The sequence below is a fragment of the Oncorhynchus mykiss genome, chromosome 15 (genome assembly GCF_057628025.1).
Source record: "Oncorhynchus mykiss isolate SJ-2025 chromosome 15, ASM5762802v1, whole genome shotgun sequence".
Classification (NCBI taxonomy): Eukaryota; Metazoa; Chordata; class Actinopteri; order Salmoniformes; family Salmonidae; genus Oncorhynchus; species Oncorhynchus mykiss.
In genome coordinates, this window is record NC_143036.1 from 49,273,228 (window position 1) to 49,289,755 (window position 16,528).

At 40.6% G+C, this 16,528-nt stretch overlaps 1 protein-coding gene across 1 annotated transcript in view; it reads right to left on the bottom strand.

The window, feature by feature from the left end:
• Positions 1 to 8,537, bottom strand: part of LOC110490153 (protein phosphatase 1H) — a 52,128-nt gene extending 43,591 nt beyond the window's left edge. Inside the window, exon 1 of the mRNA XM_021563362.3 lies at positions 7,941 to 8,537. Within this exon, the coding sequence (XP_021419037.3) occupies positions 7,941 to 8,170 (230 nt within the window). The 5' untranslated portion in view covers positions 8,171 to 8,537. The remainder of the gene's footprint in view (positions 1 to 7,940) is intronic.
• Positions 8,538 to 16,528: the final 7,991 nt, after the last annotated feature.

The following is a 16,528-nucleotide window of genomic DNA, read 5'->3' on the forward strand; positions in this document are numbered from 1 at the left end:
TAGGGAATTTAGATGGTTTCTTGTTTCAATGTATAGACTGTTTTTTCATGAAGATTGTAACAGAAAATCCTAATAAGTAGAGTTAAGATTCTGATGTAGGTTAGAACAGTCATTGAAGTTGATCGTGTGTACATACATGTATTGGTTTGTCTTATTCTAGTATATAATTGATATTTTCATGTAGTGTTTAAAACCTCTAGTGACTCCCCATCCCGCATGAGGGAGCGTAATCATCGACTGACACTAATTAGCATAACGCAACGGACATATATTCTTATTCATGAAAATCACAAGTGAAATATATTGAGACACAGCTTAGCCTTTTGTTAATCACCCTGTCATCTCAGATTTTCAAAATATGCTTTACAGCCAAAGCTAGACAAGCATTTGTGTAAGTTTATCGATAGCCTAGCATAGCATAATCAAATTAAATAGTTTACCTTTGATGAGCTTCGGATGTTTTCACTCACGAGACTCCCAGTTAGATAGCCAATGTTCCTTTTTTCCAAAAATATTATTTTTGTAGGCGAAATAGCTTCGTTTGTTCTTGTTTGGCTGAGAAATCGCCCGGAAATTGCAGTCACGAAAACGCCGAAAAATATTCCAAATTAGCTCCATAATATCGACAGAAACATGGCAAACGTTGTTTACAATCAATCCTCAAGGTGTTTTTCAAATATCTAATAATATATCAACCGGGACTGGTGGCTTCTTAGTATGATAGAAACAATGGCCGCATTTGTCCTTTACTTTGCAAAACACTGAGAGACTTCAGCTGACCACTGACGCAATGTTGACGTTCAGGCTCATTTTTCAAAATAAAAACCTGAAACTATGTATTGTGACTCTATACATATTAGGGAAGCCATAGAAAAGGAATCTGGTTGATATCTCATTCACTGCTCAATAGGGACGCATAGGAACACAGAGCCTTCTAAATAAGAGTCCCTTCCTGTTTGGATTTTTCTGAGGCTTTCGCCTGCAACATCAGTTCTGTTATACTCACAGACAATAGTTTTACAGTTTTGGAAACTTTAGAGTGTGTTCTATCCTAAGCTGTCAATTATATGCATATTCTAGCATCTTGTCCTGACAAAATATCCTGTTTACTACGGGAACGTTATTTTTCCAAAAATGAAAATACTGCCCCCTAGTCACAAAAGGTTAATGAAAACATATTGGAATAACTAAATTACAGTAACAGTTGTAGGTTGTAAAATAATGATTTTCAATTGCGATAATAATTGTGTCCTTGTAACTTTTCTTTCGTCAAAGAATCCTCCACTTGCCACAATTACAGCCTTGCAGACGTTTGGCATTCTAGTTGTCAATTTGTTTAGGTAATCTGAGGACATTTCAACACATGCTTCCTGAAGCACCTCCCACAAGTTGGATTGGCTTGATGGGCATGTCTTACTAACATACGGTCAAGCTGCTCCCACAACAACTCAATATGGTTGAGATTTGGTGACTGTGCTGTCCAGTCCAGAATACCAGCTGACTACTTCTTCCCTAAATAGTTATTGCATAGTTTCGAGCTGTGCTTTTGGTCATTGTCCTGTTGTAGGAGGAAATTGGCTCCAATTAAGCACCGTCCACAGGGTATGGCATGGCGTTGCAAAATGGAGTGATAGCCTTCCTTCTTCAAGATCCCTTTAACCCTGTACAAATCTCCCACTTTACCAGCACCAAAGCACCCCCAGACAAACACATTGCCTCCACCATGCTTGACAGATGGCGTCAAGCACTACTACAGCATCTATTCATTTTTTCTGCATCTTGTGTTCGGATCTTCTCTGTGATCTCAAACTTAGATTTGTCTGACCATAACACTTTTTTTCTTATCTTCCTCTGTCCAGTGTCTGTGTTCTTTTGCACATCTTAATCTTTTATTTTTATTGGCCAGCCTGAGATATGGTTTGTGCTGTTCTGTGAAGGGGGTAGTACACAGCGTTGTACAAGATTTTCAGTTTCTTGGCAATTTCTTCTTCATTTCTCAGAACAAGAATAGACTGACGAGTTTCAGAAGTTAGTTATTTGTTTCTGGCCATTTTGAGCCTAATCGAACCCACAAATGCTGACGCTCCAGATACTCAACTAGTCTAAAGAAGGCCAGTTTTACTGCTTCTTTAAATCAGAACAACAGATTTCAGCTATGCTAACATAACTGCAAAAGGGTTTTCTAATGATCAATTAGCATTTTAAAAGGATAAACTTGGATTAGCTAACACAACGTGCCATTTGAACACAGGAGTGATGGTTGTTTATAATGGCCCTCTATACGCCTATGTAGATATTCCATTAAAAATCTGCCGTTTCCAGCTACAATAGTCATTTACAACATTAACAATGTTTACACTGTATTTCTGATTCTTTCTGATTTACAGTTGAAGTCGGAAGTTTACGTACACCTTAGCCAAATACATTTAATCTCAATTTTTCACAATTCCTGACATTCAATCCTAATAATAATTCCCTGTCTTAGGTCAGTTAGGATCACCACTTTATATTAAGAATGTGAAATGTCAGAATAATAGTAGAGAGAATTATTTATTTCATCTTTTATTTCTTTCATCACATTCCCAGTGGGTCAGAAGAATTTGGTAGCATTGCCTTTAAATTGTTGAACTTGGGTCAAACGTTTCAGGAAGCCTTCCACAAGCTTCCCACAATTATTTGGGTGAATTAGGTCCCATTCCTACTGACAGAGCTGGTGTAACTGAGTCAGCTTTGTAGGCCTCCTTGCTCCCACACGCTTTTTTGAGGTAAGGGCTTTGTGATGGTCATTCCAATACCTTGACTTTGCTGTCCTTAAAACCTCTTGAAGCTGGGGGGCACTATTTTTATTTTTGTGAAAAATAACGTTCCCAAAGTAAACTGCCTATTTCTCAGGACCAGATGCTAGAATATGCATATAATTGACAGCTTAGGATAGAAAACACCAAAGTCTCCAAAACTGTAAAAATATTGTCTGTGAGTATAACAGAACTGATATTGCAGGCAAAAGCCTGAGAAAAATCCAATCAGGAAGTGACTCTTATTTTGAAACCCCTGTCTTTCTATGCATCCCTATTGCCCATTGAAAGGGATATCAACCAGATTCCTTTTTCTGTGGATTCCTTAAGGTGTCTACAGCCTTTAGACATAGTTTTAGGCCTTTATTTTGAAGAATGAGCGTAAACGTCCACAATGCGTAAGTGGTCTGTTGTTGGCTCTCAGTGTGATTTTTGCGCAAAACAGAGAGGTAGCCATTTTTCCTCCCGGTCCTAGTGAAAAGCCAACTGTCCCGGTTGATATGTTATCGAATAGATATTTGAAAAACACCTTGAGTATTGATTATAAAAAACGTTTGCCATGTTTCTGTCGATATTATGGATATAATTTGGAATTTTTGTCTGCGTTGTCGTGACCGCTATTTCCGGTGGATTCTAGGTATAACGCATCAAACTAACGGAGGTATTTGGATATAAAAAATATCTTTATGGAACAAAAGGAACATTTGCTGTCTAACTGGGAGTCTTGTGAGTGAAAACATCCACTTGCTTTTCTGATTTTCGTGACCAAGTTATCTGCCGCTATGTGTACATAATGTTTTGCTTATATATCGATAAACTTACACAAATGCTTGTATTGTTTGCTGTAAAGCATAATTTCAAAATCTGAGGCGACAGGGTGATTAACAAAAGGCTAAGCTGTGTTTCGCTATATTTCACTTGTGATTTCATGAATATTTTCTTGTAAGATTATTTGACCGTTGCGCTATGCTATTTAGCGTAGTTGATGACAATTATCCCGGATACGGGATGGGTGGTTCAAAGAGTTAAAGCCCTTTTGCCACAATTTTGGAAGTATGCTTGGGGTCATTGTCCATTCGGAAGACCCATTTGCGACCAAGCTTTAACTTGCTTCAATATATCCACATAATTTTCAATCCTCATGATGCCATCTTTTTGTGAAGTGCACCAGTCCCTCCTGCAGCAAAGCACCCCCACAACATGATGCTGCTACCCCCGTGCTTCACGTTTGGGATGGTGTTCTTCGGCTTGCAAGCCTCTCCCGTTGTCCTCTAAACATAATGATTGTCATTATGCCCAAACAGTTCTATTTTTGTTTCATCAGACCAGAGGACATTTCTCTAAAAAGTACGATTTTGTCCCCATGTGCAGTTACACACCGTAGTCTGGCTTTTTTTATGCGGATTTGGAGCAGTGGCATCTTCCTTGCTGAGTGGCCTTTCAGGTTATGTCGATATAGGACTCGTTTTACTGTGGATGTAGATACGTTTGTACCCGTTTCCTCCAGCATCTTCACAAGGTCCTTTCTGTTGTTCTGGGATTGATTTGCACTTTTCGCACCAGAGTATGTTAATCTCTAGGAGACAGAACGCGTCTCCTTCCTGAGCGGTATGACAGCTGCGTGGTCCCATGGTGTTTATACTTACGTACTATTGTTTGAACAGATGAACGTGGTACCTTCAGGCATTTGGAAATTGCTCCCAAGGATGAACCAGACTTGTGGAGGTCCACAATTTTTTTCTGAGGTCTTGGCTGATTTCTTTAGATTTTCCCATGACGTCAAGCAAAGAGGCACTTAGTTTGTAGGTAGACCTTGAAATACTTCCAAAGGTACACCTCCAATTGACTCAAATGATGTCAATTAGCCTGCCAGAAGATTCTAAAGCCATGACATAATTTTCTGGAATTTTCCAAGCTGTTAAAGGCAGAGTCAACTTAGTGTATGTGAACCTCTGACCCAATGGAATTGTGATACAGTGAATTATAAGTGAAATAATCTGTCTGTAAACAATTGTTGGAAAAATTACTTGTGTCATACACAAAGTAGATGTCCTAACAGACTTGCCAAAACTATAGTTTGTTAAGAAGACATTTGTGGAGTGGTTGAAAAATTTGTTTTAATGACTCCAACCTAAGTGTATGTAAACTTCCGACTTCAACGGTATATATATATATATAATTCTCCATGGTTCTAAATCAATAGATGTTTTGTAGTCTGTAAATTTCAGGAAACATGAACTTGCTTGTCCATTCTATAGGTCATGTAACTGTTTGCTACATGCAATATGGTTGGTGGATTTCACCAACTATGCTCTCCAGTTTTGTGATGAAACAAAGGTGTGGTTGAATTTATTCTGCAACTGTATCTTCTTCTTGTCTTTTTTTATTTAACTAGGCAAGTCATTTAAGAACAAATTCAATTTTACAATGACAGCCTACCCCGGCCAAACCCAGACGACGTTCTGCTAATTGTGCGCCGCCCTAAGGGACTCCCAATCACGGCCAGATGTTATACAGCCTGGATTCAAACCAGGGACTGTAGTGACGCCTCTTGCATGGAGATGCTGTGCCTTAGACCGCTGCGCCACTCGGGAGACCAATATGATATATATATATACACACACACAGTGGGGCAAAAAAGTATTTAGTCAGCCACCAATTGTGCAAGTTCTCCCACTTAAAAAGATGAGAGAGGTCTGTAATTTTCATCATAGGTACACTTCAACTATGATAGACAAAAAAAAAAGAAATCCAGAAAAAAAATCCAGAAAATCACATTGTAGGATTTTTAATGAATTTATTTGCAAATTATGGTGGAAAATAAGTATTTGGTCAATAACAAAAGTTGATCTCAATACTTTGTTATATACCCCGTGTTGGCAATGACAGAGGTCAAACGTTTTCTGTAAGTCTTCACAAGGTTTTCACACACTGTTGCTGGTATTTTGGCCCATTCATCCATGCAGATCTCCTCTAGAGCAGTGATGTTTTGGGGCTGTTGCTGGGCAACACAGACTTTCAACTCCTTCCAAAGATTTTCTATGGGGTTGAGATCTGGAGACTGGCTAGGCCACTCCAGGACCTTGAAATGCTTCTTACGAAGCCACTCCTTCGTTGCCCGGGTGGTGTGTTTGGGATCATTGTCATGCTGAAAGACCCAGACACGTTTCATCTTCAATGCCCTTGCTGATGGAAGGAGGTTTTCACTCAAAATCTCACGATACATGGCCCCATTCATTCTTTCCTTTACACGGATCAGTCGTCCTGGTCCCTTTGCAGAAAAACAGCCCCAAAGCATGATGTTTCCACCCCCATGCTTCACAGTAGGTATGGTGTTCTTTGGATGCAACTCAGCATTCTTTGTCCTCCAAACACGACGAGTTGAGTTCTTACCAAAAAGTTATATTTTGGTTTTATCTGACCATATGACATTCTCCCAATCTTCTTCTGGATCATCCAAATGCTCTCTAGCAAACTTCAGACGGGCCTGGACATGTACTGGCTTAAGCAGGGGGACACGTCTGGCACTGCAGGATTTGAGTCCCTGGCGGCGTAGTGTGTTACTGATGGTAGGCTTTGTTACTTTGGTCCCAGCTCTCTGCAGGTCATTCACTAGGTCCCCCCGTGTGGTTCTGGGATTTTTGCTCACCGTTCTTGTGATCATTTTGACCCCAATGGGGTGAGATCTTGCGTGGAGCCCCAGATCGAGGGGGATTATCAGTGGTCTTGTATGTCTTCCATTTCCTAATAATTGCTCCCACAGTTGATTTCTTCAAACCAAGCTGCTTACCTATTGCAGATTCAGTCTTCCCAGCCTGGTGCAGGTCTACAATTTTGTTTCTGGTGTCCTTTGACAGCTCTTTGGTCTTGGCCATAGTGGAGTTTGGAGTGTGACTGTTTGAGGTTGTGGACAGGTGTCTTTTATACTGATAACAAGTTCAAACAGATGCCATTAATACAGGTAACGAGTGGAGGACAGAGGAGCCTCTTAAAGAAGAAGTTACAGGTCTGTGAGAGCCAGAAATCTTGTTTGTTTGTAGGTGACCAAATACTTATTTTCCACCATAATTTGCAAATAAATTCATTAAAAATCCTACAAGTGATTTTCTGGATTTTCTTTCCTCATTTTGTCTGTCATAGTTGAAGTGTACCTATTATGACAATTACAGGCCTCTCTCATCTTAAGTGGGAGAACTTGCACAATTGGTGGCTGACTAAATACTTTTTTGCCCCACTGTGTGTATATATATATATCAAGGTCACAAGGCATATGAACTAACAATTTATAAAGCAAACAATGCAATTGTCACAACACATAGGTTGTTTGGCTACCCCAGTGATTTTACTCACACACCGCTACTGGTAAAGACCCAGCTCCCAGGGCTGATGAGAGCTAGCCCCCTTTTCTGAAGTGGAAAACTGCTGCATATTGGATGATGTAACTGAGTGAGATCTGATGGAATTTCGCCCTGTTGATGTTGACTTGCGGAGAACAGGCGATAAATGGGAGAATGAAACATGTGGGCCATTAAAATCAGCATAATAGTGTGCAGTATAAAATAACTGCATAAAGACAAAGGATTAGCCTATTTCAATGAGCTATTGTGGCAAACACTTCGCTATTATCACACATTTAAGTTTGGACTTCAGGATTGTTTTCGTTTCCAATAAATGCATGGGTCTACACAAGGAATTTATATTAGGCCTACATCTATCTACAGATGAGCAGGCTACATTGGAAGGTTTATTCTCATGCGTCTGAGCTGAGCTGTGCGTGGGAGCAGGCAGGCAAGGAGCTGTCAGTGGCACGCAAACTCCATGGCCATAAATAACATGATAATTCCCAGATGCTGTCTTCTCTCCTCCATCCTCATACATGCATACACTCTCTCTCTGTTTCATGCGAATAACATATTGGACTGTGACACACAACACATCTACGATAGGCAATAGCCAACGTGTTTCATTCTATTACGTGGCACGCATTTGAATCTAGTTCCAAAACCGTTATCTGTAAAAGGCAGCGGATGCTGAGGCAGAGATGGGCTATGGGTGCAGCCTTGCAATGAAACTAAAGAAAGGGTTGACAAATCTTGGAAGATGGACGTATCTATAGGGTACATCAGTTTAGGCTAATGTACTTACTCTGCGTAACCAGTGGCCCATGGCAATCTCTTCGTCTCTTTGAGGATGAGAATCGGCCGCCCTATGTGATCTGCGGAGCACTCGATTTCATCCTGGGTCAGTCCTAGGAACTCGGGTCTCGTGTATGGGAATTTCAGCGGCAGTTCTGATCCGGAATAGTCACCTTCAGCGCCACCAGCCACAACGCCTCCCATGAAATTGGCCACCGCAGATTTAACCCGAGTGAGCATGTTCGTGCCGCGTCGTGTGTCGGTGCTGTGCGGTGCTCCAGCGCGGCTCCCCTTTCCCGAATTTCCCCCCAGCTCGGCGACACGTTTCGACGACAGCGCGAAGGATGCAAAAAATACCTTCTCCTATTCAGGATTTTATTCAAAGCCGCTGGAGAGAGAGCTAAAGTCCTCTTGTGGACGCGGAAATACACTCGCGATTAACAGAGTCATGTGATTCCAGCCTATCAAGCTGCTGGATTTGGTCGCCAGGGCCACCGCACGAGCACTGAGCTATAGGGTTGACTAACAGTTGAGGGTCAAAAGTATCACTTATCCTGGGATCTTGAGCATTGTAGACAACGTCTACAACCTGTCAGAGACAACCCCACAGCATACAGAAATATACTCTATACAGATACATACTGCACCTTACATGCACCCACCTGTATGTTTTACAGTAAAATGTGTGTTCGCATAGTTTTTGTCTATGTGAAAGTGTGCGATGCATCACTGCATTTTCCCCCACATAGGACTGCAAGATTACCTCAAACCGGTGGCAGAGGATGCCTTTTCACACCTCAACAGGAGGAGGCTATTTGCACCATGGTCCTAGCAAACAATGCCATGAGACTCAGGGAAATACAAAGGACCATTATAGAAGACAACGATGTCTTTGAAAACATCCATACGGTTAGCATCTCAACCATCGACAGGGTGCTGCATAGAAACCAGATGAGTACGAAACAGCTGTACCGTGTACCATTCCTAAGGAGCTACGGTACCAGTATGTACAGGTAAAACATATATCTATGTAACTACTTTACAGCAACATTTTATAGTGATACATAGTACAGTAAGCATAAACGGCACACATTTCCATTGCTGTGGAAGGAACATGCAATATATGTACATTTTATGTCACTCTTCCTTACCAAAACAAATTCAACTGTGTGTTCTGGGATATAGCGTATAATGGAGTTGGAATCAAGTGAACCCTCTCACAACTTTGTATACGTGGATGAGGCTGGCTTCAACCTGACCAAATGCAGAAGGCGGGGTCGGAATATCATCGGTCACAGAGCTACTGTGGATTTGCCAGGCCAAAGGGGAGGAAATATCACCATGTATGCTGCTATTTCGGAGCATGATGTCCTAACCCATATCCCCCTTTTAGGGCCATACAACACCCAGCATCTACTCAACCTTTTAGAGACTCTCTACAGGGCTCTCATCCCTGATGATGAGAGGGGTCTGTTTAGAGAGGATTTGCCAAAGTATGTGGTCATTTGTGATAATGTGAGTTTCCATCGATCAAACATCATAAGGCAATGGTTTGTGACCCACCCGAGGATGCTCATAGGATTCCTCCCACCTTATTCACCATTCCTTAACCCAATTGAGGAGTTATTTTCAGCATGGAGGTGGAAGGTGTACGATCGTCAGCCACACACACATATGACCCTGCTGGCTGCAATGGATGCAGCATGAGAGGACATCACAGTAGACACCTGCAGAGGATGGATAAGGCATTCCAAAAATATTATTTCCACGTTGCATTGGAAGGGAAAATATCCGGTGTGATGTGGATGAGAATATGTGGGCCGACAGACAGGAACGTCTGGATGTGTAGAGACAGCACAACAGTGCTGCGGGCAAAGTTGTGCCTTAGGGGTGGTTTCCTGTGTTTCTTTCTAATTTAGTTTTTTTTCCTTTGTGCCCCTTGGGTTGTCCAGTCTCTTTCAATCAATAACCCACATACAGTAATATGTAAATAGTACTGTTGAAATTGATATATGCCATAGAAGTGCAGCCTTGTGCATTTTCAATACAGTAACTGTCATCCAAACTGTAGCCTAAGTTTACATCAGGTAATACTGTCAAAGTACACAGTTACCTTGACAACATGCCTAAACATTTTGACGACCTTGTCCGTGAACAATGACTCAATGACTTATCATTCTGATGACACTGACATGATCATTGGCATGAATATTTACTGTTGAGAGATGTACTAAGGATTTTTAGTGACTGACTAGCTTTAGAAACATTTCTATTGTATATTGCAGTTTGTACAAATTGTTCTGAGAAATGCACTTATTATTTTGCACATGTAAGGGATGATGTGAAAAATGTACCAAAGCGACTGAGAAACTGTAAAACCCCTTCCAAATATCTTTAGAGTATGTCGATTTTGTGTATAAAGCACACTTCTGACAAAACAGATTTAAGTTTTTCCTCCAGGTTCTCCATTTTCTGCAATGTTGCAAACCAGCATATGGAACAACTCTCTGCAAAATGTGTCCTTCCTAGTCTGAAAACAGTGACGAACATAGAACCAACAGGCATGTTCTTGAAATGTAACATCCAAACAAAATCTTGGCCCATATTTAAACTGTTTTTTGCAATACAAAATTCTCCAGACCTCCAAGGTCCGTGTACGTTTTGTTATTTTGATTGTCGAGTCAAAAATGGAAAAACAGAAAACAGCTCATTTTCTTTTTTGGTTTCTGAATTTGAAAAATGAAAATCGGATAGGACTTGCTTTCTCATTTATATTGTTGAAATTGGTTGGACATGGAATAATGAAAAACAAATAGCAAGTACACAAGTACACGCCCCCTCATAGAATATTCAAATGGCTTAGGGTGTGTGTTTACAGTCTGGGTTGACAGCACAAAGAAATGATTAGACTGTGTGAGTGTGACAGGAAGATAAACATACTTATGTTAGCTAAAATGCAGAACTTAAGATTAAGTTAGCATGCCAATATAACAAACTCAACAACAGCTGATCAAAGTTGGTGTCATGGATCCCTCTGGAACCTTCATTGTGCACACCTGGCCCCTATTCCCACTGATTAGTATGTTATATGTGTGCTCTGTTCCCTCTGTCTTTGTCGGTTATTGTTCCCATGTCTGTTGGTGGTGTGAGTACCTATACGTTGGTGCAGCTGTTATGCTGCGTGCTATATATATTGTGTATTACGGGTATCGTCCCATGGCGTTCAACGAGGTTTACCCTCACTCTTTTGTTTGGGTACAGCCCAGTGTTTTTGTATACATGTTTGTTATGGGTGTATTAAAAACCCCTATTGTGTATTCCTGCATCTGTCTCCAAAATTCTTTATACCAGCGTGACAGTTGGCTTGCTCTAGCTAGCAGGTTGCTAGCTAGCCCCACCTGGTTACTGACTATAGACATGCTAGCTAGTAATAGCTAGTGGAAGTGAGTTAGTCCCTCAACATGCTACAAGATGAAGCTGCCCGGCCAGAGCTACCTGCTGCAGAAAGGCCAGATTTCTCCATTACTTTCTGAAGCCAATTTAGCTAGATCTTCTGTCAGCTGCTGGTGTTTATTGACTGAATAATAATGAACAGCAGATATTATAAATGGTTACCTATCTGGCACTTTGCTTAGCTAACTTAGCTATTGCTTACACATACAACAATATCCAATCAAGCAATAGTCAGAGCTGATCTGTGCGTGTGTGTTTGTGGTGTGAGAGAGTTCTGAATGTTCCCGCAGCAGGAAATCACAGTGGCATCTCATGTGATCATCATGAACTTCATGTAATTACATCAGGCAATACAATAAGTTAAAATAAGCCTTTTTATTGGTATGTGTATACATCACCTACATCCTTTCCTGCTCACTGAAAGGCAGACATAGGCTATACTCTTCAGTTGTGAATACAACTATTGTTTCAACAATACCAAACATTAGGAAAACCTCAGAACAGCCTCAATTCATGGCACATGGACTCTATAAGGTGTCAAAATCGTTCCGCACGGATGCTGGCCCATGTTGACTCCAATGCTTCCCACAGGTGTGTCTAGTTGGCTGGATGTCCATTCTGACCATTCTTGATACACATGAGATACTTAAGCATAAGAATCCTAGCAGCGTTGCTGTTCCTGACACAAACTGGTGCCCCTGGCACCTACTACCATACCCCGTTCAAAGGCACTTAAATGTTTTTTCTTGCCCATTCACCCTCTGAATGGCATACATACACAATCCATGTCTCAAGACTTAAAAAAAACACTATTTAACCTGTCTCTGGTCCTTCATCTACACTGATTGAAGTACATTTAACAGGTGACATCAATATAGGATCATAGCTTTGACCTGGATTCACCTGGTCAGTCTATTTCATGGAAAGAGCATGTGTTCCTAATGTTTTGTATACTCAGTGTATACAGGTGTCGGATCGTAATTTGATCACCCTGTTGCTGGAAATTGAGACGCAGACCATTTAATGAGAGACTTTGTGAATACACACAGATCTTTCTTGAATTGTATGTGTGCAAGTAAGTGGGGACGGGGAAAATAGTGTACTGGAGGAGTGTGGGGTATCCTGTCTGGTCATTTGTTCGTGGGCTATAGCCTCAAGCCTGATATGCATAATAATACAGCCAGTGTCACATTTTGGATACTTCATTCAAAGTGCTTTACCTTAAAATGTGCAAACAGGCTTAAAAACAGGAAGCGCTAGTAAATAGATGTGTAAAGACAAAGTAATATCATGAAATATAATTTTGTCTTAGCTTGTAACGTAGAAAATATTTGATTTGATTTTGGATCACAGGATATATGCAGCAATTTCATTCACTTGTATTACTTATCAAGAGAAGGAAGGGAGGTAGGGGGAAAGGGAGTTTCTTCAACCAATCCCATCTACACCCATCTATCCACCTCTTATGGGTGTTTTCTGTTAAGAGGCTAAATAGCACTAAAGGAAGTAAGCAAAGGCACTATATGTAATCCTGGGATTAAGTATACTTATTGGTATAATTCTATAATAGCCTATAGTTAGGCTGTACTTAATCCTATAATGGCCCGTAGTAATATTATAGTCTGATAATGGCATGTAGCAATCTTATAATTGCTTGTAGTAATCTGCACTTATTACTTTCTGGAAATAATGTATAGGTGTGCCACCATTATAATTGATCCAAGGAACTAGAGGGGAGGGGAAACCCCGCCTAGAGGAAAGAACTTCGATTTGGAAACAATAGTGGAGTAAAGCCAAGGGGATATGGTTATTAGCATAAAGTGGAGGGACTATGAAACTTGTATAAGCAAGAAACTGTATAAAAGGAGTGGACAGACTGAGTCCGGTAGTTGGTTCGTTTGCCAGCTCGGCTTGTTACTTTGTAATAAAGTCTATTTGAATTTACAAGTTCCGGTATCGGAGAAATATGATTGAGCGAATATTTCCACAACACTCTCTCCCCCCACACCCATATCCCTCTATCTGTCAACGGTCAGTAAAAATCACACTTGAACATTGAATTTAACTGATTTAATCAAAGGGCAGTTGAACAAGAGTGAGCAAAGTTTAGTATGAGGGGGATAAAGTAGTTGACTTGGCAGCCTGTCAGCATGGGATTGGTGCCAACAGAAAAAAAACTTCCCCTGATGTATCCTGGAGAGAAAGAGAGAGTGAGCTAAAACCACACGACATGAGAGAAATGGAGAGACACACTTTGAGAGCATCATGCTTAACAGAAAATGTAAATTGGGGTATTTCTTTGAAGGGTGGGGAAGGAGAGGAGGGTCTCAGCTGAAGTCCAAGAATAGTGATATATTTAAAGTGGAAATTTCAGCCTTTTTAAACCTTGAATACAGTACAAGTTTGCATTTCCTGCTGTGCATGACATTTCCTGCAACAACAGGGTGATCCTACACCTGTATACAGTACATTCAGAGAAGTAGGCCAATTATCACAGCAATAGTCGTGTTCACAACTGAAGGGTATAGCCTACATCTGCCTTCAGTGAGTAGGAAAAGACGTTGGTTTAGTATACCCATACCAATTAAAAGTGTTATTTTAACTTACTGTATTGGCTGATGACTACATGACATTCATGATGATCAGCTCAGATGCCATACTGTGCTTTTCTCCTGCGGGAACATTCAGAATATATACACACACACACACACACACACACACACACACACACACACACACACACACACACACACACACACACACACACACACACACACACACACACACACACACACACACACACACACACACACACACACACACAATTGAACTTGATTGATGAATTAAGGTCACTAATTATTAAAGAACTCCCCTCACCCCTCCCCTCCCCTGGTTGTCTAGGTCTTAATTGTCCAGGTCTTAATAGTGCAGACACTATGCCCTCCACGGTATGAGTTTGACACCCCTGGTCTGTAGCTTGACTGGATATTGTTATATGTGTAAGCAATTGCTAAGTTAGTTATGCAAACTTCCAGATATGTAACCATTTACAGTAACATTGGTTCATTATTTCTCAGTCAATTCACACCATCAGCCGACAGAAGATCTAGCTAAGTATTCTACATAAAGTGATGGACAAATCTTACCTTTCTGCAGCAGGTAGCTCTAGTCGGGCAGCTTCATCAAGTCCATATGATATAGATTTGATGTTTAACTTTAAGAAGCTAGGATTTAAAGTTGTCTTTTTCTACGGAACCAGATAGTGCCTTTCTCTAAGCAGTAGGAAGCAGATTATTCAGTGAACCTTTATCTGTTCTTGATTATGGTGATATTATTTATCAAAGTGCTTCTGATGCTCCTCTTAAACCTTTGGATGCCATCTACCATCGTGCCCTTCATTTTGTTACAGGAGACACTTTTGATATTCATCACTGCATCTTGTATCGAAAGGTTGGCTGGACTTCGCTAAAGACCCGTAGAGCTCTATATTACTCATTTTATGTTTACAAGGCCCTACTTCATAAACTTCCATCTTATCTAACTTTGCAGTTGAAGTATAGGCACCTGAGTTGCCTAACCCGTTAACGGGATTGGTTAACTCTTGAGTTTCCTAGGGTCTCCACTGAGCGAGGTAAATCTGCTTTTAGTTTTAATGCACCGTATTGCTGGAACAAAATTCAAAATATATTTCATCTTGATATTCTGATGCCCCTCGGGCAATTTAAAGTATTATTGGGTGACTTATTTGTGGAAGAATGTAACTGTTTTTCTGGGTAATTTGGGATGTTTTATTTGTGCTTCCCATGGCTGTGTTTTTGTATTTTAATGTGTGTATATATTTACTGTAAGTCACAGGAGGCTGGTGGCACCTTAATTGGAGAGAACAGGCTCGTGGTAACGGCTGGAGAGGAATTGGTGGAATGTTTTCAAATACTTCAAACACATGGTTCCAAAGGTGCTTTTCTTTCAAAAGCAAGGACATTTGTGTGACCCCAAACTTTTTATTATATTTTTTGCATTGTTGTCAAACTGATATTTGACACTTATTAATGCCAAAATAATATGCAAAATGGTGAGGCTTTTTTCCTAAACAGGTGGGGCTCAAAACAGCCTTTGCCCCACCTGCCCTGAATGACAGGTTGATGCTGACCAACACACTGTACCTCTTACTGTACCTTTCTAGAAACACAATGTAATACACAGCCATATCCAGTAGATGGAGTCATTACACAGAGAGATAAGACTGATTAAGGTACTTTTCAAGATGTTTACAAAATACTTACATCACTACAAATCATTTTGTGTACCCTAGGGGATGATATTGCACCAAGCACCATAACCAAACATGCTTAAATCTATAGAAAATATGTGCAACTTCCAGTAAGACATCCTTTACGCCTGAAGAATTTCCCCTTGTCCCTTGCAGCCTTCAGATAATAATGGGTTCAATGGTCTCACACATGCAATTTTCCCATTCACAGTCACGGAACCATAATTATATGAGATCATAAAACAAGGACCTGTCTGACAACCTATTATCTGTCTCTCTTCCCAACATCATTACATGCTATTAATTACATCACTTACATGCTATTGACGAATTTAGGGCAAGGGTTGCTTTGCAGAGAGACATCCGGGATTGAAACATACTCTGTTTCACGGAAACATGGCTCTCTGGGGACATGCTGTTGGAGTCGATACAGCCACCGGGATTCTTTGTTCGTCGTGCCGACAGGAATAAACATCTGTCTGGGAAGAAGAAGAAGGGGGTGTATGTTTCATGAGTAATGGCTCATGGTGTAATTGTAACAACATACAGGAACTCAAGTCATTCTGTTCACCTGACCTAGAATTCCTTACAATCAAATGCTGACCGTATTATCTCCCAATATAATTATTGTCGGTTATTGTCACAGCCGTGTATATCTCCCCTCAAGCTGATATCACAACGACCCTCAAGGAACTACACTGGACTTTATGAAAACTGGAAACCATATATCCTGAGGCTACATTTATTGTAGCTGGGGATTTTAACAATGCAGATTTGAGAACAAAGCTACCTAAATTCGATTAGCATATTAATTGTAGTACCCGGGCTGGCAAACACTGGATCACTGCTACTCTATCTTTCGCAATGCATACAAG